This window comes from Lagopus leucura, unplaced genomic scaffold (assembly GCF_019238085.1).
Source record: "Lagopus leucura isolate 7727_CA_CO unplaced genomic scaffold, USGS_WTPT01 Super-Scaffold_100002, whole genome shotgun sequence".
Lineage (NCBI taxonomy): Eukaryota > Metazoa > Chordata > Aves > Galliformes > Phasianidae > Lagopus > Lagopus leucura.
Genome location: NW_024962263.1, coordinates 23,094,080 through 23,120,485, shown reverse-complemented (window position 1 = coordinate 23,120,485; position 26,406 = coordinate 23,094,080). Strand labels below are relative to the sequence as shown.

The 26,406-nt window shown below is 36.7% G+C and overlaps 1 protein-coding gene across 2 annotated transcripts in view; it reads left to right on the top strand.

Annotated features, from left to right (window-relative positions):
• The window catches only part of ADCY2 (adenylate cyclase 2), a 204,887-nt gene that overhangs the window by 148,805 nt on the left and 29,676 nt on the right, over window positions 1–26,406 (top strand). For both annotated transcript variants that reach the window (XM_042869933.1, XM_042869932.1), the window contains exons 15-17: window positions 5,737–5,821; window positions 16,211–16,348; window positions 24,646–24,765. In XM_042869933.1, coding sequence (XP_042725867.1) covers window positions 5,737–5,821; window positions 16,211–16,348; window positions 24,646–24,765 — 343 coding nt within the window. The remainder of the gene's footprint in view (window positions 1–5,736; window positions 5,822–16,210; window positions 16,349–24,645; window positions 24,766–26,406) is intronic.

Here is a 26,406-nt window from a genome sequence, read left to right as displayed (position 1 = left end):
TAATATTTTACTAGATTTCTGAAAATGCAATTTTGCTGTTAATTGTTTCCATAATGGACACTCGGTGTTTGTTAGTTTGATAGCAGTTGTCTCCAAAGCAAACACTGCATGTTCTCTCAGATTCAGATCTCAGGCTCAGATTCAGTATTCAGCCTTTTTTTTCTGCACAGTGCTTGTGGGAGTAGTTTTTACAATTCAGATGAGGGACTGCTCTCTCGTGCTGTAGTACTTGTGTTTTAATTCAAAGCCAAAAGGAATTTTTATCCTGCAGACTTGTTTTATAACACATATAAATTTTTACAGGCTTCTTTTCGGATGTTAAAGCATTTTCTTTGCAATGGGTTTTCCATTAGTTTCTAATTTACAGACACAGGCCACAAAGGGTCAGTCTTAGAAGGAAAGAGTTCAGCAGTATCCTTTCTGTGGCTCAGTCTGAATTTAGGTATCATACCAAAAACAAAACATGAATCTAATTAGTCTCGTCCAATATTATCACTTACAAATGTGTTTTTATGTTTTGATTTCAGTCACAAAAATGAATGTACCTTTATTATTTACCATATATGAAGTAATATATTCATTTTACTATATGCTTGTTAAGTCTACTGAACCAAATGTGTAGCTCATTAAAATGTATCAGATACTTGAAATTAGAACACTTGGGAAATATGTTCAACTAAGGAAAGTGTTCTCTAACTTGTAAAACCATACGCTGTCTTTCTAGTATCAGAACAAAAGATACAATAATTTGTCCTTTTCATTACAAAAAATGTAAATTATTCATAGTCCTCTGATAGGGCTGCTTGTTAAATTAGAAGAGCAAGAGTATAAAATCACAGTGTCTGAGTTTGGAAGGGACCTCTGGAGATCATTTGGTCCAGCTGCCTTGCTCAAGCAGGTTAGAAAACAGATATTAGCATATGAATTATGTCCAGCTTCAAGGGCTCTGTGAATTAATTTCAAATAAGCAAAAATTGTAATAAGAAAAGCAAGGTTTTATGCAAGCATCTGGAGCTCTGCTGGAAAATCTCAGTGCGTGTTTCAGATTTAAAAAAATACTTTAAAAAAATCACTGATGTAAGGGTATTTCTGGAAAGTAAAATTGCTTTTGTTATATTATAATTTTACCTGAATTGCTTACAGAGATGTATTTATTTAAAAATTCTATAAAAAATCAGGTGCAAAACAGTTCTCTTCTGGATTATTGCACAGATGTAGATTGGGCAGCCGTGTCTGCCTACTTGTCTATAACTAGGAAGCAGTAATAACAGCAGTAGAAAATGTTAGGCAGTTAGCCATTCTTGTTGACAGTTAGGTATTCTGCACTGGAAATAAAGTTCAAACTCCAGTCAAACAGACTGAACTGCTACAGATGTTATTTCCTCCCAGGAAAAACAAATGTGCACATATGAAGAAAACAGCACAGATTATTGGTTAGTTTAAAATTGTATCTAGTATTTCTTTCTAAAAGCTCTGCAGAATTTTTAAATGGTGATTTAATGAAGACAGACAGAAAAACTTCATCTGTCATTGGATTTTATGGATTCACTATTAATCTGGCTTTACAGCAGTGTAATATTATTGATTTCTGTGCATGTACACCACCTGCCGCTTTAAAGTAGATTTGGAAATGCTTGATAGTGAGTAACATCCAGCATGTTGCAAGAATATAAGCAGTGTGTGCAAGATCATGAGACATTTCTTGCAAGGCTAGAGTCGTTGATTAACGTTTCATTTTTCCTGTGGTCTAGAAACTAGTGCAATGTTTTCACAGTAAACTTAAATTAGTAATTACAAATAAGAGCAATATCTTGGACTTGAATGTGCCATGGTGTCTTTATTGTGCCATTACGACATAGCAGATCATTTCCTTGGAACTGGCCTTCAGTGGCTTTTTAGTCTTCTTGGCTTATGAGGTGACAGAAATACCTGTGGCGATTCACAAGAATCCTAACTTCTCTATTTAGTGAAACTGTCAATTGACGTGAACTTAATAGTTGTTTTTTTTAAATGCATTCTGCTAACTTGATATAAATCCGTTTCTATTGAACAGGAGGTACTCATTGTGCTATTCAGGTAGGGAATTTGATTGGGATGACATTTAAAATTCATCCCAAGTTTTCTTTCTCTCTGAGGCTGCTGTGTTTAAGAACTTACGTCCTTTTGTCCTGAGTCGTGACAAGCTAACAATCATCCATCCTATCCCTGGAAGAGGGTTAGGTCTTGGTGTGGTATTTCCTATTAAACGCAGGTGAATTTCTTTGCAGAAAAAGGAGGTCCTTAAAAACCTCATCAAAAAGCGGGCATACAAAATTTGAGACATTACAGCAGAAAGAAAAGCATTATTACTGCCTTTTTTAAATGCTGCATCCAATTAAGAAATAAACAGCTACAAAAGGAACACCCTGTAGTGTAATCACAATATTCAAATTATTTTTCCTAAACAAAGAAACTGCCATGCAGTCAGCCTGCATAGTCATTGAGTCAATCAGTGACATCAGTCAAATCACAAAAAGTGTAGCTACTATTAGTTACAAAAAACATCTGAATTCAATATTGTCTTGTATAATTCCTTCATCATGATTTTATCACTCAAGAATTTACAATCAAGCAGTCAAAAACATGAATGTCAGTATCGTGGAAAGCTGTGTCTATGCAGGTGCGTGAACCATGGGTCACATGTTTTCCTAAAAGTTACAGAAGTGGGAAGGAATACATTCTTTTCTCTATGATTACATTCTTTTCTTATTTTTTCACTGCATTTGTCTTCATGATGAATCTTTATTTTTCAGTTCTTATGTTATGAACAAGAGAGAACTATGCACAAACATATATTTTTTTCCAATCTCATACTGCCTCATAAAAATAAATTATTCAAAACATATTTGTACTTGATAAAACCAGAAAAATATGTCCACCTTTTAATTTTGTTAACAGTGAATTATTTAGACTTAGAAGTGTCTGAAGCCTAGGAAATTCTTGTGTTTAATTCCCTCAAGGTCAGATTCTGACCGTCAGTAGATTATTGTCAAGGTTTGTCCTGTCAGTATCCCCAGCAGGTACTGTAACAGGGAACAGACATTTCACAAATGAGGGCACTGAAGAATAGGAAGAGGCAGGTAAAAAGTTAAGTCTTTTGGGTTCCTGAGTGCTCCTGTGACACAGTAGTTTGTGTGCATCTGTCAGTGCAGTGCATTGCAGTGATTCCTTTTTATGACTGCACAATAAAGGCAAGAGTAGTTTACTGTTTTTTTTAATGTTGCATTAAAAAATAGTAAGTGCGTGTTATGACTTCCCTATGGTCATTGCCTCAAATGAGACTTATTTATGCAGGCACTTAATTTTTAGTGTTTTGCCTCCCATTATAGCATCTTCATCCCACTTCTTTCCTTCTAGGAGCGGCATGAAATCATTTCAGCTTAGCGTAACTGAAACAAGAAGTTCTACTGTTTCCAGAAAAGAAGTGGGTGTGGGGAGCAAAGAACTTGGAACTGTTTTTCCTCTGTACTTGTTGCTCTGGTCTCTAAGATACCCTTTTTCCTTTTACAAAGCTATCATCGGCCCTTTTCTCTCTGCCCCAGTGATCATTCTTGTTCAGCTTTCAATGTTATCCTTATTCCTGTGCCACTCTGACAACATCATCGATCTTTGTCAGTCTGTGTAGAATATCTGCTCAGACCTTTTGTTCTTGTCTGTTGCCCCATTGTTAAGCACTCTCTGCATAAGCTTTCCTTCCTGTATGTTCATTTTATTTCTTCTGCCCTCAAGTTTCTCTCAGGAGCACCTAAATGTCTCCTATAAGAGAACACTCCAAACTTAACTGATAATTATAATATTTTATATTATTTATTTAATATTTCTTTATGAGAAATTCTTGGACAACAAGCATTCCGAAGCAATAAGGATTTTCAGATAATTTCTAAAAGAAACATCATTTCAAGGTGAACACGGTCTGTAAATGCCAGTTGTTTGTTTTCATCAGCTGTTCTCCCCAACCAAAAACTTGTTGAATACTTAGCATGAAAAAGGTTCTCTGTGTGATTGGCAAGGAAGCTCATAAATTATTCTCCAAAATGCTTTTAATAGCAGCAATATGGCATCAGATTGGTTTGTGAAGTTAATGCCTTTTTGTTCTTTCCTGAAAATAGCTCAACATCTATAACACTGTCATTAAAACAGGTCAAAATATTTTCCAGTATTTGTACATAATCTAAGAGTTACCTCCAAGGAGTTCTACTCCTTCATTTTTAGTATTGTAGCATCTAAAGTGTATATATTTGAATTCAGATGTCATTTCTAAAGAACAAGGATGTACCCTTTAATAAAAATATCTTTAAATTCTGAATCATAGGTTTATGGAAGAGCTAACTTAAAATATTATATTACTGAATTAAAAATTAGTAATTAAAAGAAAACTAATAAATGATTAAATGCTACTCAAGTTTTGCTAAAATAAAATGTTTGCTGGGGCTGAAAGTGATTGAGAGATACTTTGAAATTTTGCAAAGATGTCAAATCAGTGGTTAAAGCTGAAAGCAGACTCTCAGATGAAGACCATCATGACCATGTCTGATGTCCTTTCTTAACTCAGTTGGTCTAGAACTTCTCATCTCCTCTTGGCATGCATTATAAATGTAATTAGGTCTGACTGCATCTTTCCCTAGGCAGCCATGCTAAGTAGCTTTCACATAGCTCCTGGTGGAGCAATTATGCTGTGCTGTGGTGTTTGTATAGAGATATTCAACATTTGCAGAATGTATGCATTTACAGATTTTTTCTGCATCCCTATTTCTGGTTACTGAGTCCCAGTGCTATCTTGATAGACTTTCCTATTAAGAGTACATAAGAAAAGGGTAAGTTAGGATGCTGAGTAAGGATGATTTCAGGTCTAGATTATTCAGTTACATGTTTATTTGTTGAGCTGTTGTTGTTTGTTTGGGACTTTTCTTTTTCATTATAAACCTGTTTGTTTTTCTTTTCTTCGTGGTGTTGTCTTCTATCCTATCATGCTGCCTGTCCTTTGATACTTCAGAACTGGCCAACCAGTCAGATTTGGTACAAAATGGAGTTTTCAAAGGTGTTGAATTCCTACTTATTTGGGAAATGAGCTAACAGGATGTAGCATCAAAGGTGTCACAGATGCCACAGTTTCTAGCTACAAGACACAGAAAACTGGATATCATTCCCCTGTACTACTGCTTTTCCAGCCTTCAGGGAGGAGTTTCACCCCTAACACCTAACAAATTTATCTTACAAATTTAGCAGACTCTTCTATCTAGAATCAACATCATCAACAAAAAAATGCAGCATTAAGGTTCTTCTTTAACACAGTTTTTAAAGTAAAACAAACTAACCTTAATGCTATTAATGCAACTCTACCAGTTAAATTATCTGTATGAAAATTACTACTATCATAATAGTTTTGCAAAGTGATAGAGAATACTGATGTGAGCATTCTTTCACAAAAACTGTAAAAAAGGAAAGTATAGCTTTAATGTTAATAATAATATTTTGAAAGCTGTTCTTTGATATGTGGGAGATTAAAAAAAAAGAAAAAAGTGGGAAAAATGCATGTCATTCTAGTAAGAACTGAAATGTTTTTTCCATGGTTTTGATGTTTGGAGTTGCAGCCTACACATGGGAATTTTTGTATCATTATCTGCATTGTAGACAAAGAAAGGCCGTGCTACAAATGTGTACATTAGACATTAATATATGTTTTCTTCTTTCTTGCAGAACATCTATTCTTGGAATTTCATTTGGGGCCGCATTTCTCTTGCTCGCTTTCATTTTATTTATCTGCTTTGCTGGACAGCTTTTGGTAGGTATTAAAGGAATCCAATCTAGAAGTTAATAGTTTCTTTTAAATGACATATCCAAATTTTCCCAAGTCGCTCTGAGAGTAACATGCGTCTTCAGGCCTCTGAGCACATGGTTTTGTCCCTGCTAACTTACTGTAAATTGTTCTCATTTATATGAAAATCAGAAAATGCCACTGCAGTGATTGTCTGCCTACGTTAAAGATACTCTCTTTCCCCCATAAAGATGGATCCTCTGAGAGGTCTGCATTACTATTTGGTTGGCTTTTCTGAGTTTTTTGCTATTGTCCTTGTAGGAAATGACCTTTTTTAAAAAATGCTTTAAACTGGGGCACTGCATATTTGTTTATTTTTAAGTATTGTAAAAGACCTTTTCTGAGTTTAGAGTGCGTTTCATGGTGACAATTTGACATATTGAATTTTTATAGTAAAATTTTGCTGTTGAGTAGTACATGTGTTGCTAAAATGCTTCCTCGTGAACCTGATAATACGCGCAATTTGGGAATCCAGGATTTGTGCAAACTTTCAAAATTTACACTTCAAAGTTTAATTAACAACTATTACTTTGCTCCTTTCAGTTATTCTCAAATAGATCCAATGTATAAATCCATAAAGAAAGAATATTTCAGAATTTGTGATAAAGTAAATGCAATTTGAATTTGACATATAATCTAGAATGTCTATGCCTGTATTTATGTTCAGTGTTTACTTAATATTTAAGCTCGTTTTATATCTTACTTAACACTGTTCTTGTCAAGTAAGTGACTTACTACAACAGCAGAAAATCTTTCTACTCATGTTCCAAATTATTATTATTTTTTGGCCTTTTGAAGCAGAACATGCTTACTTTCCCAAGCCTCAGACATGTGAGTCAAGATGAAGTCCAGTTTCTGTTTTGTGTCCAATTATTGACTGCAACTGAAGAGCAGTACACTAAGCTGGCGTACCGAGCCTTAAATTGGGAATGCTGTGGGATTGTTCTGTCGGGAGAAATCTCAGAGGCAATCTTATCAGTCTGTCTAAACACCTGATGGTAGGGAATGAAGATGAAGGAGCCAGGCTCTTTTCAGCCCTGCCCGCTGGCAGGGTAGGAGGCAGCGCACACAAATTAAAGCACATCAAAAAATTCATCTGACTACCAGAAGAGACTTTCTTGTGGTGAGGGCTGTCAGACATTGGAATGCGGAAAACGTAATGTGTTGTTCCACTGGTTCTGTCATTGTGATCCATTTTAACAGAGACAAGAAAATGAAAGATTCAGCTTTCCACTCTCCCCTTAATTAGAGGGATATGCATTGCTACTATCTCTGAAGGCTCGGGTGCAGTTAATCCTCACTTCTTTACCATCTTTGCATTTTCCACAATTTCCCATGAGAAAAAGCTGAAAGAACTTTCATATAAAGAAGTGGAACTTGCACATGAGAAAGGCAATTCGGTCATCACGTAGTAAAACAATGAGGAAAGGTGGTTTGGCAATGGAACCAAGAAAGCGAGAATGTAAGATTTCTTAATTTCTCCTTCTTCCTCTTGTAAATAACCAGGACGTGTTTCTTAAGAAAATGTAATTACTCTGCATTTCAGTTGCCTTTCAAGTGAGGTAGGGAATTAATCTAAAGTATAATGAAACAATATTTTCAAATGTTTTTAAATCCTTGGAGTGAGGTTCCAGAGGTATTGTTATTACTTAATTGCAAAAGTTAGTTCTCATGTAATGTCATGCTTGATTGCTATTTGTTACTGGCATAACAGAAAAAAATGGAGTAAAGGTGGTGCTGTTGAATAATGAAGTGAAAAATAAAATTTACTTCAAGGGAAAGTCAGTCTTTTCTGCACAAAATAAAAAGATGCCAGAGAACTGGTATCAAGGACGTGAACACTCATGGGGATTTGATTTATAATGTAGTTTAGGAGGAATACAAACATATTTCTTTTGCTTTTAAATGGATGGCTAAGCAAATTTCTCAAGTCACAGTTGAGGAATTGTGCCACTTGAATAATATCTAGCACCTAATTTTTATGAGTTTTTATACCAACGTCTTAAACAATTCTCAGAAATTGAGACCTATTACAGCATTCCTGTTGACCTCTAAGATGCCATGTTGTAACCTAAACAGTTTGAAGAGGAATTATTTATGTTTGTCTTTATGAGTTCAGCTGCTCTAATGTAGAAGCTATGTTAAGAAGCCTTTCAAACAAGTAAGTTACTACCATAATTGCTGCAGTGCTGTCTTTCCTTCACTGGAATGGACATAGTTCTGTAAGGTGATGGGTGAGAGGCAGAAACTACCAACAAGAATTAGTAAGTTTGTTTTCCCTTTTCTTTTCCTAAAATCTTTTATTGTATGTCAGTAATCTAAGTACTGTTTTGCAGCTTTAACCACAGTCACAAACTGTTATATTTCAGTTACATGTTTGTTGCAGTATCTGACCCATAACTGCAAATGATTAATTTTTAGAATAAAAAGCTTGGAATTGTCAATCCAACAAGTATCAATATCTGGACATTAACATTATATTGCAATCTGTTTAGAGAAATCAAGCTTTATCATCCTAATCTTGATCATCTCTTGTTTTGTTTTTTTCCTATCTCTTTTTCTTAAGGGTGCATTTTTGGATTCCCTTCCATAATGCATGTACTTAATGGCAGCTATGTTTGTGTATACACACCTGCACATAATTACAGAGTTTAGAATTGCTGAATATATCTATTTTTAAAAGTCACAAAAAAGAACAGGGTTTCATCCTGTCTGTGACTAAAGGGCTGTGATAGGAGAGCTCTGGATAAGGATGAAGCACCTATCTCACCTCCTTGCATGACTGGGGAGAAAATAGGATGAGACAATTTGTGGATCAAGATAAAGGAATGAAGATCTCTTACCACTTGTTATCATTGACAAAACAGACTTGACTTGGGGAAATTCCTCCCAAAAATATCTTCCTTCCCCCAAACAGCACGAACAGACATAAGAGGGTCTTATGGCCAGTAAGCAGTGTTTTCTCTCTGCTTCTTTCCCTTCACGCTTTTCCACTGCCCTGAAGTAGACTCTTCATGGACCACCATTACCTCAGGAAATATTCACCTCCTTTGACATGGGTCCTCCAAGGATTGCAGTGTGGGTATCTGCTCCACCATGGAGCACCTCCTCCTCCTCCAACCATGGTGGTCACTTTGCTGTTTTTTCCCTTATTTTCTTCCACCCTCCTCTGTTTTCTTATCCTTTCTTACCCTTTGTTACATATCTTTTCCCAGAGGTGCCCTCACATGAACCCGCCCACTGCCATCTTGATAGCTGCACCTGCTCCAGGAACTTAGAGCAGTAGTCTAAGTATTAACAAGGCGGTTACGAGATTCTGCAGTGCTGGCAAAATCTAAAGTTCAAACTAGGACATGTGGCTTTTACTACATTCTAATCTTGTCTCAATATTTGACACTTCACCCGCTCAGTCTCTACGGATTATAAATGGCTGTCAAAACTGCAGAGTAAAGCAGGCAGAAGTCAACCTTGAATAAGCTTGTCTGTTTGATTTTAATTTCCTTGGTAAATGAAAAAAAATGCAGGCTGTACTGTTAAAATTACTAGCTCTTCCAGAATTTAATTACAATACTGTAAGAAGATATTTGTGCTCACTCTTTCACTTTGCGTTTATTATTAGTTGATTTTACTGTTCAGCTGCACTGCAGCACAATCCAGCTCAATCTGTTACAGAGTGATAATAGTGGTGATTAAATAAGAATAGAAATGTTTCCATCAAACAGTGTGATACAGTGGTAGCAGAAATAATAAGGGTACAGACTTGCAGATCATATCTTTTATGTATATAAGCCAATATCAATCTCAGGCAAACAGACTGAGTGCAGGAATGTCTGAGAATTCTCATAGAAACACTTACTCATCCATGGACATTAGATCTTCATAAACCCTAGCTAAAATTGTCATATATCCTGAAATATGTCTTTTAGACACTAATTACCTATTTGTCCCTATGCATGTTTCTTCTTCGTTTTGCTTTTCCTTTTCATCTTCTCATCCTTTTTCTTTTCACTCTTCCCCCTTTTCTTTTTTTCTCCCCCTTTTCTTTTTTTTCTCCCCCTTCTCTTTTTTTTTTCTCCCCCTTCTCTTTTTTTTTCTCCCCCTTCTCTTTTTTTCTCCCCCTTCTCTTTTTTTTTCTCCCCCTTCTCTTTTCTTTCATTTCTTTTTTTTCCTTTTATTTCTGAATATCACCACAGTGAGAGTTGAATCCATTACCATACCACCATATAAAGAGTGAGACACTATCTTTGTGTGCATGGATTTGTATTTTACTTCAAGGCAATTGACACTGGTACTTAATAGTCAAAAAGACCATGTACACTCAAGATATTTACAAAGATTTTTTATTCCAGACAACAAGGACAGGATTACCAGTGCAAGCACTCTTGGAAATTATTTTCTCTACTTGGAATCTTACCTCTGAAGTGAATGTTTCTCTTATGCACGTAGAAATGAAAAGATCAAGGCCTTTCAGTTTCACTGTTCAGTAGTAGTCTGCTTGTAAATTAAGGTTAAAGTGGTGAGAACTCATAGAGGCACTTTGGCAGCTACAGCAAGATCCAACAGAAGCTCTGCAGTGGCAAGTTTATCATCATTAAAAGGTACTGTGTTCAGACTTCTCAGGGAAATACCCTACCCACTAAAACCAGGGAAATTGAACAGAGTTACATTCTATCCTTATGGTGATAGATGAGCCACCAGTGTGGTGCTAGGAGGGAAGGACAGGACTTGATGTGCTGCAGTGCTTTATGTTTCCAGAATTTTATGATTCCAGGGCCATACATTCCCAATGGATCTTTATAGCAAGGAAGTTTAGACCAGTTATCTGTGCTTAGTGTGAGCAGTTTGGAGTGTAGAGACTAATTGCTGGAGCACCTAATTCCACGGTGATTGTGGTATGCTGTCATTGACAGCCTGGTCATGGAACCAGTGTTCCATGGCTCCAACACTCCAAACAAACTTGCTTTAAGCACACGTTCGGTGTCCATCAGTGCTTACCAGAAGGCTCCCAAGATGGATGCAAGGCACCACACCAAAGAAGAGCCAATTATACACACAAAAGGAGTAGAGTTATTTAGAATCATAGAATCATAAAATCATTAAGGTTGGGAAAGACCTCTGAGTTCATCTAGTCCATCTGACAACCCATCACCATGCCCTCAATGCCACATCTTTCTTGAACACCTCTAGGGACCATGACTCCACCACCTTCCTGGGGAACCTGTTCTAGTACCTCACCACTCTCTGAAAAGAATTATTCCCAATTTCCAGCCTGAACTTCCCCAGGTGCAACTTGAGGCTGTTCTCTCTTGTCCTCTCGCTAGTTATCTGTGAGAATAGGCCGACCCCCACTTCACCACAGCCTCCTTTCAGGGAGTTGTGGAGAGCGATAAGGTCTCCCCTGCACCTCCTTTTCTCCAGAAAAGAGTGTGTCCAGGAACGTGCAAGTGCTGTGAAGCTAAGGAGAGCATTTCTGAGCCTCATCATAAAAATACTTCAGGGTTTCCAGTCAGTCTCTAGATAATATTTCTACTTTTAAACTGTGCAGGGACAGGTTAATAAGCAAATAGCGCAGAAAATAGAATGTGGCATTCAGAACTCCTTCCTTTAGCTCAGTCCCTTAGGCACTGCATTTAAAAAGTCATTCAGATTTGCTCTTTCTCAAAGCCAATGACTCTTTAAATATTTCATGTGCAGCAGAAAAGCTTTGACTAGAAAGATTTAAAAATGTCTTACCTTAAAATAGCGTATAGTATGATGATTGTACATTTTCTTGAATGAAGAAAGTACCACAGGAGAGACCAGCACTGAACTCTGAGAGCCTAAAGGCATATTTATATGGCTCAGTGCAGTGTTCTTTCCTTTGAACATGATAACTGAATGGGAGCTCATGGCCATTTTATTGTGATCCTTTGTGAAGGGTAATAAGCACTACAAGGAATGGTAAAATTAAAAATGCAATACTCATTTGAGTTTTTCCTGTTGATTCTTTGATCATTATTCTAGCTTAAGAAAAAACAGTTATGTACAGTATAAGCTGAATTGACTCGTTGCTTGCATGTGTTTTGTAGGAGTTTAAACTCCTGGCTTAGGCTTACAAATTGTACCACAGAATTCAAAAGTTTGGTGTTACAGTAGTCATTGTAAAAGTGTTTTAGTCCCTTTAATCAACAATAGGACCATTAGAAAGTACTTAAAGCATAAGCTTGGGTCTCTGTCAAAAATCAGCCCTCCTGAATCTTAGGTTAGCGTGTTCCCTGTCAGCTGCACAGCCTGTTCCTTGGAGTTGAACTTACGGCTCTTTGAGTCTGAGTGAAAAAAGTCTGTGGAAAAAAACTCCAAATCTGAGGGTTGTTTGTTTCTCTTGACTTCGTTTTCTTCTAATACCAGTGTTAATAAAATGTTGTGTTTGAATGCAGAATGAAAAGAACAGTGACAGAACTATAGAGGATATGATTCATTGGCTTCGTGTAAACAAGAGGTCTGCAGTCAAATGTTCCAATTTCTGCTAGTGTGTGAAAGTGTGACAGCTCTTGTGACACTGTCTTTCATCTGTAACACAGCTGTCACAATTAATTCTCACACCAATTCTTTGCTCTCGCTCAGAGAGACAGCATTCAATTTATTAAACTCTGAGGCAGGTTTTTGTGTGTGAAAATACAGCACAGGATATGTTGTAATAAGTTGAATATTCAAAATAAGTTATTAGTCACAACGGTGCTGGGCAGATCTGGTATCTGTTATATCAGATTTAACACGTTCAGATGAAAAGGCAATATGTTAGTCACCTTTTATACTACAAATGCCTATTATTTCTACTTGGGAAATTGTAAACGCTGAACCGTGTTCTGCCAGCTCTGCTTAGAATGAAAACAATAGCTAATGCTGCTGAGATGTTTTGCTCTTCTTGCATGCTTTCTAGAAATGATTACATTCTATCATCTTATTCTCCATTTTCTTAGGAAATATGCAAAAAAAAGCATAAAATTTACCAAAAAAATGTTGTGTGTAAGGCCAGAATCAGTAAAATAAATCAGCATAGTTCAGCCAGTACTGTTATGGATCTAAATTTAACGATCACACCCCCCAAGTGCCGTTCTGCTGCCAGCTGTTGTTTCCTGAACTTTTTGCAGGGCCGAACTACCAGAGTTGTACCAGACATGGGCTGGATTTAAATTGCTCACATTACAGGGGAAATGAAGTTCAGCATGATGCTTAGAAACTCATATTGATCAATACAGAATTACTGATCAACGATTTTTTCTTACGTATTTTCCAATCATTTGTCACAGATTTTGTCTCAGATTTTCCTTCTGCTAGTCTCACTGGTTTCACCTCTGTAGGGCTACTCTCTCTGCTATTCCAGAGACCTGCCATCTACCTAACAGACCAGGTGGGCATGACGGATTTATCAAAGAGTGGTCCTTCCCAATAGAACTCAAGAGCTGTGTGTAAAATAGCCTGCTAGGAAGTGTTTCACCAAGTTCTTTTGGTGCATATCTCATTTACAGGTGGAAAAAGTATCTACAGTCTTCATTTTTAATTTGCAGTCTAACAGCGCTCACATTTTTCTCCAGGTCAGATGCAGGAATATCTGTAATTTTATCAATATCAGCTAGAACAATGGAATCTCCTGATTGATAATCCTCATACTGACTGAATGATAAATTCTTACCTGAAACTTCTTTTCCCCTGTACTTCTTTAAGTGATAAATTTGCTCAATGAATGTGAAAACTTCCTCTTTTTTTATTCCTCCTTTCTAAAATACATCAGCAAGTTGAGCAATTTTGATCCTAAATCTTGTAAACCAAGGAAATTCTGAATTACTGCTTGAAATTTTGCTACAGAAATCTGTTCAAGAGTGTACAAATATAGGTGAGCAATTAAACAATCGTTGTAAGTAAATACAATTCTAGCATAGCTAAATAACCTCAGCAATTCTATACTTTTTTTCAATGATTTCATTTTAAAAATGAAAAAAAAGTTCAAATGTAGCAATTATAAAGATTGATGTTAAAGGGAGAAAGTCTGAGAAGTGTCCATTGGTTGACATCTATCTAGGGGGAAAAAAGTCAACAAAACAAACCAGAAAAGTTATTTTGTGAGCGGTTTCTGTTCACAGCAGAGACTTTTGCCTTCAGAGAAACAGTGACTAGGTGAAGTTCTGTTATTTGCAGCATTCAAGGCATTGGACTAGATTATTGAAGCTCAAGGCTCATGCATTTAGATATTGTTATTCTTGTGCTAAGCTGAATTTTGTCTTTGGAATTAACATAACACAAGTTGTTCAGCTGTGCAAAGGAACATAGTAATTTATTTTGCTTAGCCCTAGAAAATCGTGAAGACATCTTTCTATGGCATTTTTTGCATCTGATAATGAGACATTTTTTAAAATACTGAAGCAGAAAATGATAACTGCTGGAGCATACTGAAAATACAGAACTTTGGCAGCCAGAGCGTTCTACCTCCTCCTCTGGACCTCAGTGCTGTGGAATTAAAGTTCTAGGGGTTCCTTCTGTCCTGTTTCCACAGATGAGAGCTTGTCAGTACTGTGCTGCAGGTCCAGCCAGTAGTGATATTGGTCATACTGGCATATATGGTACACAGAACCAACCAGAGATCACAGAATTGTAGGGACTGGAAGGGACCTCTAGAGATCATCGAGTCCAGCCCCCCTTGCAAAGCAAGCCACCTACAGCAGGCTGCAGAGATCCACAGATAGATCAGTTCTTTCAGCAGCGCCCACATAAAATCATGTTGCTCTCACATAAGAACAACATATGAACAGGTCTAGTTCTTCCTCTCTGATCAAAACTGAGGTTTGCTCATGAAAGATACGCACACTGACTATGAGCATTCACAAGCACACTGGTGACTATTGACTTTTAAGTCAATGCAATACCCACGCCCAAATTCTATCCCCAGTATGTAGTCGCTGCCTCAAACCTTGGTCTGTCCAGATGGAGATCTACTCACTGACCAGTGCAGCTTGAAGATTGCTATCATACAGACACATTTTTCTCACTTCTTTCCATCCATTCTTGAGATTCAGATTACTGTTTTTACCTTCCTCAAATTGACCTAATTCACTCCAAATCTGTTTTATCTGGTGCACGAAACTCTCTGCCATCATAAGAAATATTATTTAAGGGATTGCTAGATACATGGTGGGCTTTGTAAAGTACTGTGTGATCAAGAAGGAAATATTTATGGGCAAAGTAAAGCAAAGGCCTTCATGTAAACTAGATTATACGTGTTGAGTAATAGTGTAATCTAAAGTGATGTCCGTATCTATTGAACCTGAGCTAACTGATGAATGCTATACACTGAAGTCCTGCCTTTGGTTGTTTTTATTGCCTGAGTTCTTGACTCAGAGTTGTTCTGTGGCTGTATCCTTGTCAACTGCTGTGGCTCCTTTTGTGAAAGTTTGGGATGAAAAAAAATATGTAAAGTGATCTTTGATAGCATTAAGGAGTGGAGAAAATTAGTTGATAAAAAGTGAATTTTTGGGGGGGCTGTCATGTTCCTTAACTTTTCACTAGTGTTTTTACAAAAGTATTAGTATAGCTGAGCTTGACATTTGGAAAGAGCACAAAATATTTCTAGGCAAATGATCTCCTCAGCGCTAAAGTTTACAGGAAATTAATAGTTGGATGTGCAACAAATTGTTATTTGTTGAGCATTCTTTGCCTCTGAGCACCATGGCTATATGAATGGAAATTGGTATTCTTGGAAGCAGGTTAAATGAGCCTGATGTTTTGGCTGTTTCTTTTTGCCGTTAAATGAGAAATATTTTCTGCTCAGTAAGTACTCTTTCTGTCAAATCATAAATTCAATTTTGTATTAAATAGCTGTTTGATATTTTTACTGTTTTTATTTTTTATTTTTGCTGAGGTACCTTTGACTTTAAATGAATTATCAAACAATTCTCAAAGCAAATGAAAGAACCAAAAACCTTTCTTTTCAGTAGACTGTCGAGGATATATTTATGGCTTTAATCCTACCAGCGGAACCCTCTGTCTCGGCATCAAAGGCTTTACAAGAGTCATTATTGACATTTTGAAGTTTCAGCTGGGGTGTTCAGTTTATTTGCTTGGTTTTATTGATAACAGAGCTGATGGTGACACTGTCAACAGAATTGATGTTAGGGCAGTTACTGCGAGTAAATTTGTGTTTATTGTCATGTATAATCTTGATCTGTAAATGTTATGAGAATATAACAGTTGAACACTTCTGTACAATCTATCGAGATGAATGCTACCCATAATCTTAAGCCTTTGTGATTCTACCCATTTACAATAATTAAAGACACTAAAGCTGTATTTGTTTTATTTTTTTTTTCAACTTATTGCACTTAGCAATGTAGCAAGAAAGCATCAGCTTCACTGTTGTGGATCCTGAAATCATCTGGAATAATTGCAAACCGTCCTTGGCCACGGATCACTCTCACATTGACGACCACTGCTATAATATTAACTATGGCTGTGTTCAACATGGTAAGTGAAAAAGAAGCGATTTTTGTTTTTTGTTTAAGATCTTCTTGCTTGCTTAGAATTTGTTTTAAATTTATCTCTCATGGGTATCCTGGATGAAAATGATTGCCAGACAGAAATGTAAAGCAGAGCAACAGAAAACATGCTGTACAACAAGGGCTTCTTTCAGTGCACAAGATGCTCAGCAAGAGCTCAGATAGTGTTTAAAGTTTAATAAAGAAAAAAAAGTAAGTTATAAGGAATAGAAGATCGTTTGTATTGTTCGTATCTTACTCATCTGTGCACTGATTTGAAAAGCAGAGTAGTGCTCGAAGAGTACAGTATCTTCTCACAGGATGTGTGGAAGACTTTGTGCAAAGGCAGCTAAGTTTTGTTCCGTCTTGTGTTCCTCTTATGATCATTAAATGATCATAATTTATACATTATTGATTTTCATGTGCTTGGCTTTTTTTTTTATTTGAAAAAGGACAAAGATGAAAGTTACATAAATAAATTCAGAAGTACTGATCTAGAAATTTGCTAGAACTTAAGAACTTACCTGTAATTTAGGCTTTTCAACTTGTCCATTTCTCATAATAGAGAAAATCCAAGTAATTCTACTATTCTTTCATAACTGTGGCAAATAAGAAGTAAATCTGCCATTACTCTGCATAAAGCTGGAATCTTAATAACCTCATGTATAATGAAGTGTGTGTTGTGAAATGCCAATGTATGGGATCAGAAAGTGTAACTTGTTTTGCCCCATGGGCTGAGCCTACCGTTCATACAAAATTGGGAATTTAATCCAGGTCAGTTTTGCGTTTGTAAAATGGGAACTGCAGTATTTATTTAGGTGCTGCTTACAAACATCACTGCATGGGTATTACTCGCATTTCAGATCAATGAGATTTGCACTTCAGCACTTTTGAAATTACAACTCCAGCACTTTGTTGAGTTGCTGATGTCCTTGAGGTTCATAAGGAACTTAGAGATTGATAACACCTACTCTTTACATATTTTTTCTCATAACGTTGCAGGGGGCACTAAGTAAGAACTAAACCCATCAGAGTGAAGTAATGATGTAACGTGGTCTTTTAAGTGTGAACGTTTGACATTTCTGTTAAATTCTTATCTCGGGTTTTTCTGTGTCCTTGTTTTTGTTGGTTTTCTTTTCAGTAGGTATTTTCCTTTCTTAGAGAGGAGACATTCAAAAACAATTCCATGTTTAGGAATTTAAAATGCAGCTAATTTAATTTCATGTTTATTGTTTGTAGAGAAATACACAAAGAAGTGGTGACTGAAGCACTTTTCAGCGATGAAGGCAGTTAGCAATGGGAGAAATGGTTCTGAAAAGTTACTGATTTGCTATCGCTTCTTGTCCTCAGCTCAGGACTATATATCTTTATTAACAATAAAATTTATCCAAGCAAATGTTACTGGGCATAACACATAGTGTGGCTTGCAGTATGGAAGTCATGTTAGATTATTTCTTCTGTTTTAAACTAAATGAGTAGGAAGAAATTAGATAACCCACTTGAGAGTAAAGTATAGTTTGTGTTAGAGGTCATGCAACATATGGGTTGGTTTTTTTTTCAGTTAGTGTAAAAGAAGCTAGAGTCAGCAACTGTCTTTTCTTTAGGCTAAAGTTCTACTGTTGTGAGTAGTCCACATAAAATTTGACGTTCAACTAATAGAAGAGAGTTTTAGCAAAAAAAAACCCAGTTGTTCACTACATCATTTTTAGAAAAAAGAAAAGCTTTTAATTTAATTGGTTCAGGTCCATTTTTATGTGGACTGAATGTTACAGTGAAGCATAGTAGGCTGCATTTTGAAGTCTTTGTGCCTTATCAGTAATGACTGCACTATTACAAATAATCACGTCCTATGCTATTCATGAGATGATAATTTTAAGTACAATTCCCATCTTGAAACTAAACCTTAATAGTTTGACTATTGAAAAATGATTTTAAATGTGATTGTGAAATTTGCATTTCCTCAATATTAATAGCAAATTGTGGGAGAGACTCTGAAGTATCATTATTATATCTCCAAGCAACATGTACTTAATAGCAGAGTCGATTAACTGCATTTATTTCCATGAACTTTTTCAGTAGAAAAAGGCAAAATGTAGTCATTAAGATTTAATGGACATAAAAAGTGTCTAACCATCCCACACCTAATAAATCATGATTAAGACCAAAATGTCAAATAAAGCTCAGACTTTATGGTCAAGGGGCAGTAGAATGGAGTGAGGGCGCAGTTTTATTTTAAATGAGCAGTTTCAGAAGACATCTGAATCTAGTCGTAATGTTTGAGAGGTATATAGTCATGATTAGTGAAGTTGAAAAACAGCTAATGTGACATGAAGTATTGAGTACCTCTTAGCTGAAGGAGAATGTGACTAATGCTGCTTCCCCTGAGTGTAAAATTTGAGGCCACAAAAAGAGTAGTGGCTGAAGAAGACTTTTTCTGCAGTGTTGATCTGCATTTCAGAAATATGAAAAAATTTATTACAGGGAACAATCCAGACATCTTAGCAACAGTAGGACTGTGTGGCTGCAATGGGTCAATTTCTGGAAGCTGCACGTGTGGTTGTCTGCAGTATATCAAGTGGCTTTGCCTCATCACCCTCTTGCATTCGTGTGATCTGGGGGAACGTGGATTGGTGAAAGAGCCATGTCAGAGCATTTTGTTTCAGTTACTTTGCATTGAATGTATGAATAGTTCTTGGCAGAGCAACAGGATCACAGAGCTGTACTGTCCCAGGAAGGTGCCCTAACTAGCAGCTTAGAATTTAGGAAGTTTCTTGCTTTTCTGTCTTGCATCTAGTAAATATTGAAGTACTGGAGTATTTTCTCAGGGGAAAAAAAAAAAAAAAGTGAAGTCTTCAGGTTTGATGTCTTTGCTTCATTGTTTAATGTACGTCTGTGAGCACACCAGCAAGCATTGGCTTTGTGGTTTTCTGTGTGGTTTTTTTGTGGCTGATATCCAAAGTTTTAACTGTGATAAGTTCTTGAGGAAACTTGTTTCCATTTTCATATTAGAAAGTTACTTTCTTGAGTATACTTTCCTTTTAAAGTAGCTAACTCTGTTGATACATTTGCTGACCTTGCTCAGTGCTTTATTTTAAACAAGCAAGCTCTTCTGAAAGACGCGTTCTAATTATTTGCCCTTACGGTGATTAGCACATTAAATACCTTATTTTGGAGGGTGCCTAATGTATTTATTTAAAGATGAATAAACAGACACTGTCTGGAGCTTGACTTAGCCTTGGATCTGGGAGCAGAAAAGGTTATGCCCAGGTAGGGCCATCTCACTGAAGCTTTACATGCAGGGCACCATCACAAATACATTCTACATTATAGACAGAATTTAAGAAACTAAGCCATGCTGTCACAAATTTTGCTAACAGTCCAGCACAGAACTGATAGAAGTGAACATCCCTCCACACCTGCCAAAGCCTATGATAGTATATGAGTGTAAAGGCCCAGCAGGTTCCTTGTCTCTCTGTGGGATGCTCAGTTGCTTGCCAGTACCTCTGTACGATGGCTGGGCCTTGAACACAGAAATACGTATGTAAGTATGCATTTTTACCTGACTTATCAGCTTCTATAACAAATGAAATGGAATTATTGAACAACATGCTTAAGTACTTAGCATTCCAGTACTTATCCTACATAGACACTCCTAAAAGTTTGTGAAGATGAGGAATGCTACTAGGAATTGGGATTTTTCCTATTGTTCTTGTGCCATTCACACCATGTCAGACTAACTCGTGTTCTTCAAATGAAACTGTGGTAGATTTTGAGAAGAAAGTTCTCTTGAACCACATGGGTATTTGGAAAGCTGATAGAAAAATAAGGAATGAACAAGAGAAGTCCTGCAGGTTTGCCTTAGAGCTTTATGCAAAAGAGCAGTGCTGGACAAAAGCATCATTGCTTCATTCGTGCTTTAAGTAAAAAGCAAATCCTGTAGTTCCACTGGTAATACCAAACTTGCATGCTTCCAACATACTTTAAAAGTATACTCTTCTCACTCTGTCTTTTGTAGGGCATAAAACATATTTCATTTACAACAGTCCAAAAAAAAAAAAAAAAAAGCTGTAGACCACTGTTTCTCAAAGAAATGTCATGGTTCTTATGAAAACTAATTTAAAGTGGAGCTGCATGTTCGTATGAAGCAAGGATGTATGGAGAGACAGAAAGTGACAAAAATGTTTCTTTGGATTATTCTTTGTGGTCTTCACAAGTCCATCTTCAGGGTTTATAATTTAATTTTGTTTAAGGAAGAGAAGACAGTGATGGGATCAAATTAAACTTCAGCTGTAAATTTAGATATACAGACCTTTCTTTTCACTGCATATGTATTTCAATTCATTAAGCACATATCTGCCTTGGAGCAGTTACTTCATGTGGAGCTTACCTCTGTGGTTTGAGATTTCTTGCTGATGCACGAAAGCATACTTCGTAAGTTTCCGATTTGCACAGAAAATGATCATAGCATTGCCCTTATAGGTGGATGCTGTAAGACATCATGCTGCCCCAGGTCAGTGACCACAGTTGAGTTATCCCTGGCAGATAGTCAGATCAATTAATTTTGCACCTTTTTCACCCTGTGGTTCAATGGGTCAGTGCAGGAGTACTTCCCAGCTCCGTTCCTCCTTCCCACCTGTCATGGAGCCAAGCCGTTCACATACTACCTAATAAAAATTTTACACATCTTATTTTTTATTCCATAATTCAGTGTGCATTTTGATAAGTGCATTTTAATATTAAATATTGCCATCTTTCCTTCTTCTTAGTAGGATGCTATTTTATGTACATTAATATGAAAATCAGTAAACCCACTATCTTAGTAAGGTGAGATATACCCATTCATCTTGATTGTGTTTCCATGTTTCCATCAGAACAGCAAGACAGGAAACGTTGCTTCTTGTGAATTGTGCAGAAGTGTTTAAAGTACCTTTGTGAGAAAGTTGACTTTGTAAGTTGACTTTGTGTTGTTTTAGTGAGATCCAAACAAATGTGTTACAGTCTCGTGCAGATTCCTGGTCTGGTAATAAGAGAGATGCACTAATGTGCTTATCCCATGTTGTCAAGGGAGGATCTTTCACCATTTTGTTCCTACTGAAAGAGCACCACAGCAGGTATTTTCATCATGTGACATAAAAAAATTTATGGATTGCAGATTATACAAACACAAAAGAAGAAAAAGCTGCTAGAATATATGAGGATAAAATGAGATTTTACTGGTAGTGTGCTCAGATGTTCCCTGGCAAACATTGGTATTCATAAAAAATATTGATTCCATTTGAGTCATTTGAGTAGGTGTGACTACTTAGTAGGACTGAGCTGTCTCTTAAAATACTATGTTGAAGAACAATGTATATCTCCGAAGCGTGATAGCAGATGCAGATAGCTGATGAGAGAGAGAAAGACAAGTACAAACACATCATTCAGAAATAAGTGTTGTTTGGCTCATGGGAGATGGCAACATTTCCATATCCTTTTTATTCCTTTCTATGCTTATTTATGCATTCATAGATACACCACATTTCATATAGCTTTCTGTATATACATTTATTTGTCTGAAGTACCCCATACAAAGTTCAAAAACAAAATGAAAACGCCTTAATAGAAATGAATGTATGCATATATATGTCTGTATATAAACTTACACACATTTATGTATAGGACTGTGCTGCAGATCTTCATGATACATCTTTTAGTCTGTCAGCATGCCTGGGCTAAGATTCTGAAATTAAATGTAATTATTTCATGTCTGTAAGAAAACTCAATGCACTGTGAGCAGGATTCATTGTCCACCCTTGGCAAATGACCTGAGTGACAACAGCTGTGAAGATGAGGACGTTAATGCAAATAGTTGAAGGCAGGCAAGGGGATTAAATTTTTGAAGTGTTTTGGAGGAGCCTTGCCTCAAACTGCTCATGTTGAAGAGAAATACAGACATCAGCTGAGTTAAATAGTAACCACAGGGCTTCAGAAAGAATTTGAAACCAAAGGAATTAGGAAGAAGTTTATGAGAAGTATGAGCATTTGTAACAGGAAGACCTTGTTGTGGGAACAGCAACAGTCAAAATCTTATTTGATACTGCCACTAGTCACACCTCTGACCCACACCTCAGGTTTATCTGCACACATGAAATCATAGGGTACTTCCTCACCAGCATCAGCATCAAAAGATTGTGCAGAGCACCTTCACATTGAGCTGTTGCACCCACATCTCCTTGCAGGAGAGGTCAGGTTCCCCTTCTCCCAGAAGAGCATGTGTTCATTTAACTTAGTCATCCCGTCAATAGGGGTTGGATGGATGGATAACTTAGAGCTCTTTAGGCTGAGTTATAGAAGGGCAATTCACAATTTATAGGTATTTATTGGCATTTTGTAGGGACTTTTATTGTGCCTTATTTGTTATACTACTGATATTGCACCTGAAGGAATGCTGGCTAATTAGCTACATGTAAACAGAGGGACATGCTAGTGAAGAAAGACAACCTGAAAGTGCGCACGTACGAAGGAAGGTGAGCCCATTCTGTATGTAACTCTGGAGGGTGTGACACTGTCTGTAAAGCAGTCTTCATAACAGATGGTACAGCAGTCACCTTTGCTGCAGACAGTCCTGCATCTGTGGAAGGGCAGTTTCAGACATGATGGTTTCAAGCTCTTCTCAGCAGCACCACAAAACAAATCAAGGAGTGCTGGCCACAGGTGCTGCCTTGCAAGGCTGGATAGTCTTTAAAAAAGAAAAAGTCACTATGCATGTAGTACAGAGCTGGCATATCTTGCCAAGGGTGACTGTGGAGTCAGCTTGGAATCTGTCAACACTTGGCTATGTAGAGCAGTGACTGATCAAATCTAGTGTTAGTAAATCAATAAACCACTTAGATCGAAAATGGATTAATCTGAGTAAACTGAGCAACTTGTCTGGTGTGGATTTTCGTATGCTGTGTATGAGTGTGAAATTTGTTGATAGAATTAAAGTGGCAGGCAAGGTCTGTGCAGGAAGGTCAGAGATTTTAGAAAGGAAGAAGTCAGCTGGATATTTGAGAAAAAAGAAACTAGAATGGGATTTATTACTACGGAGTGCAAGATTATGGTTGGTCCAGCTGATAAGCTGGGAGCACATCAATTGGGGATGAATTAAGTTCAGGATTTTGGTTAGTTACCTGAGTTTAACGAGAACTCAACTGAATCTCAGTAAGCATCCATGTGTGACTGCTCTTGTCTCAGGGCAAGTACAAATTAAATTTACCCAAATGTGTCCCAGTGGAGGAATATTACCTCTTGCAGACCATAATAATAATGGCTGTTATTACATCAATGTAGCTGTAAGCAAGAGAGTTGTTGCTGTGATGTACAAAAACATAATTCCTGCAGAATTAGTATTAATGTTATTGCAGTACTCAGTCAAAATCTGGAAGAGTGATTTCAATTTTGGTCATCTAGAAGGTTGAACTGAAAGAGGTATGTACAGAGGGAGGCTGCTAGAAGGGTCAGGGGGATTAAGAACACATTTTCTCAGAAGAAACTAGAAAAAGCATAGATTTCTGAGCATCATGAAGGCTGAGATAAGACAGCTATCTGGAAGCTGAAGATTAGTGCCAGAACAAAAAAGTGGGAATTGGCTTTGAATCAACAGAAGCTGATAAACTTAGAGGCACTGGAATAAATGTTGTCAGAGAAATCTAACTCAGAACACACTTCAAGAATACATCAAACATTACTGTCTGATGGTAGTTACCCTTCAGTTCAGCAGACTGAACCTGGTACTCTAGAAGATACTGATTCAGCCCTTCTCTTGCAGTAATATTATTACTATTATTATTATATAGAATATAATATATAATATTATTGCTATTACTAATAATATTATCCCATTCGTGATTACTATGAAAAGGATTGCACCTCAGTAAATCAACTTTAGTAAAGACTTCTTTGTTTAACTCTTCCTGTATTTAAACAGGAGATTCAGTTGAGGTAAAACTGAGAATTATTCATTTTGAATTTATATTATCATTGTCTCTCTTGTGTATGAGCTTCTGATACCTGGAGGTAGCACAACAAAGAACCTTTTGTTTTTCCATTCAAATGTGTCTTATGGAGATTAGCAAATCCGTTGTCTGAAGCATGCAGGATCCAAGTAATCGAAGTGATGTCATTTTGCCTTTGCTATTTCAGTTTGCAGTGAAATACCAAAGTTAAATGATTATTGGCAAGGCTTTCTCCACTTCTCCATTTCCCTTTTCTGTTTTGACCTTATACAGCTGACAAGCTAATGGATTACATGTTGTTTTTCTCTAGTTTTTCCCGGATAATGCTGTGGCAGCCTTTCCCCCAGTTCTTAATTCATCAAATGCAAGTTTTCCTAATTTGAGTAATCAGACACGGTGGTGTTTACAAAACAACTGTTTTTTCCTACCGGTAAGTTGATTTACATTTATTTATTTGTTTAGAACCATTTCTCTAAGTAGAATTTCTATGGCACTATTGGAAGTTAAAGACCAACTAGGTTGTTAAGACCACTTTGGAAGCTTCTTTATTTTCAGTCAACTGCAACTGCCTCTGAAGGAAGTAGGTCTGTAGAGGAGTTTAGTAGTCCTAAATATTGAGGTTATAGTGAATGTCAGATGAAAAATCAAGTAATAGCCTGATAAGAGCCATAGATCACCTGTCCTGACAAGTAGGCTTTATGAGGTGTCAGGAGAAGACAGTGACCATGGAGGCTGTGGTGAGCACAGTGTAAGTGGCTGTCTGTGAGGAAGCAAGGTTGGCTGGCCCATAGATGTGTTTCACAAGGACCAGCACTAAGCTTAAACATACTCATCATTTTCTTTTTTCACCTGGCAGTAAAATTGAAATCTGTGATTCTAGACTTGTGTCATCATTGCATCATGGAAAGGGGAAATAAAGCACTCATATGCTACTACATAAACTGTGTAAAAAAGATCTGAGCTGGTTTGAATAAGATGTCTTAGTGTAAACAAAAGCACACTGGCACGTGAAAAGGGAGAAGAACATTCCTACGAAAATGGAATCTGTATCCCAAGGAGAATGATTTTTAGAGAGCTTAGGAAAGATCTGCATCTGAACATAACAAGCTGCATTTTGTGCCAAAGCAGATCAGCAGTGCTTGAATGAAAAAGCAGGAAGCAGCAAGAGAAGGGAGAATATTTTATCTCTATGCAGAATTGATGACACCAGTAACAGAATGGTATGTGCTGATTTCCACATAATTATGGAACCCTAGAAGCATGGAATGGTTTGGGTTGGAAGGAGCCTTAAAAAACATTTCATTCCAATGTCCTGCTGTGGACAAGGACACTTAGACATGGTTACATAGGTGACTATCAAGCTAAGCAGTCCCATTCACACCCAAAAGCAGGATGTTAATTTTGTATAGAACTCTTTTGTAAAAAATAATTACGCTGACTGTAGCACTTGCAAACTTTCAACATCCCCTTGACAAAGCAACAGTAGAGCATGAGTTTCTTTTCTTTTTCCCATTTTCAAGTTTACTTAACTAACTTTGGTACTGACAGGTACCTATGTTCTCTTTTGGCCCCATTGTGAAGTTATCCTTGTAGTCATAGAAATGAAGCAATCATTTTCCCAGCATACACACAATGCTTGCTCACAAGCACATAGAAATTAATTGTTTCCAAGCATATTCATATTTGTGTTGGTGTTTTTTTTTTTAATAATAGTGGATTTTCTAGTTCCCTTTTTTTTTTAACTTATTACTGTTTTAAAGTTTTTGAAAAACACTTTTTACAGTGAAGCTCTCCAACAAGCATCTGAATGGTACATTTTTCATGAATTATACTTATTATTAGATTCAATTTCTTTTTCTTAAAAAAAAAAAAAAAAGTCTTTTTCCTGCGTTTTACCTTGTATAACTGTCAGATCTTCCTATGACCAACGCGTTCAGAACAACTGATGGTTTATAAGTTTGGAAATACGAAAATATGAAACTTTTGTCAGAGAAACTTTGATAAATTAGCACAACAATTATGTTAAAATGTCACTTCTGGTAAAAATCATGAAAAGTTTAGATTGACTGAA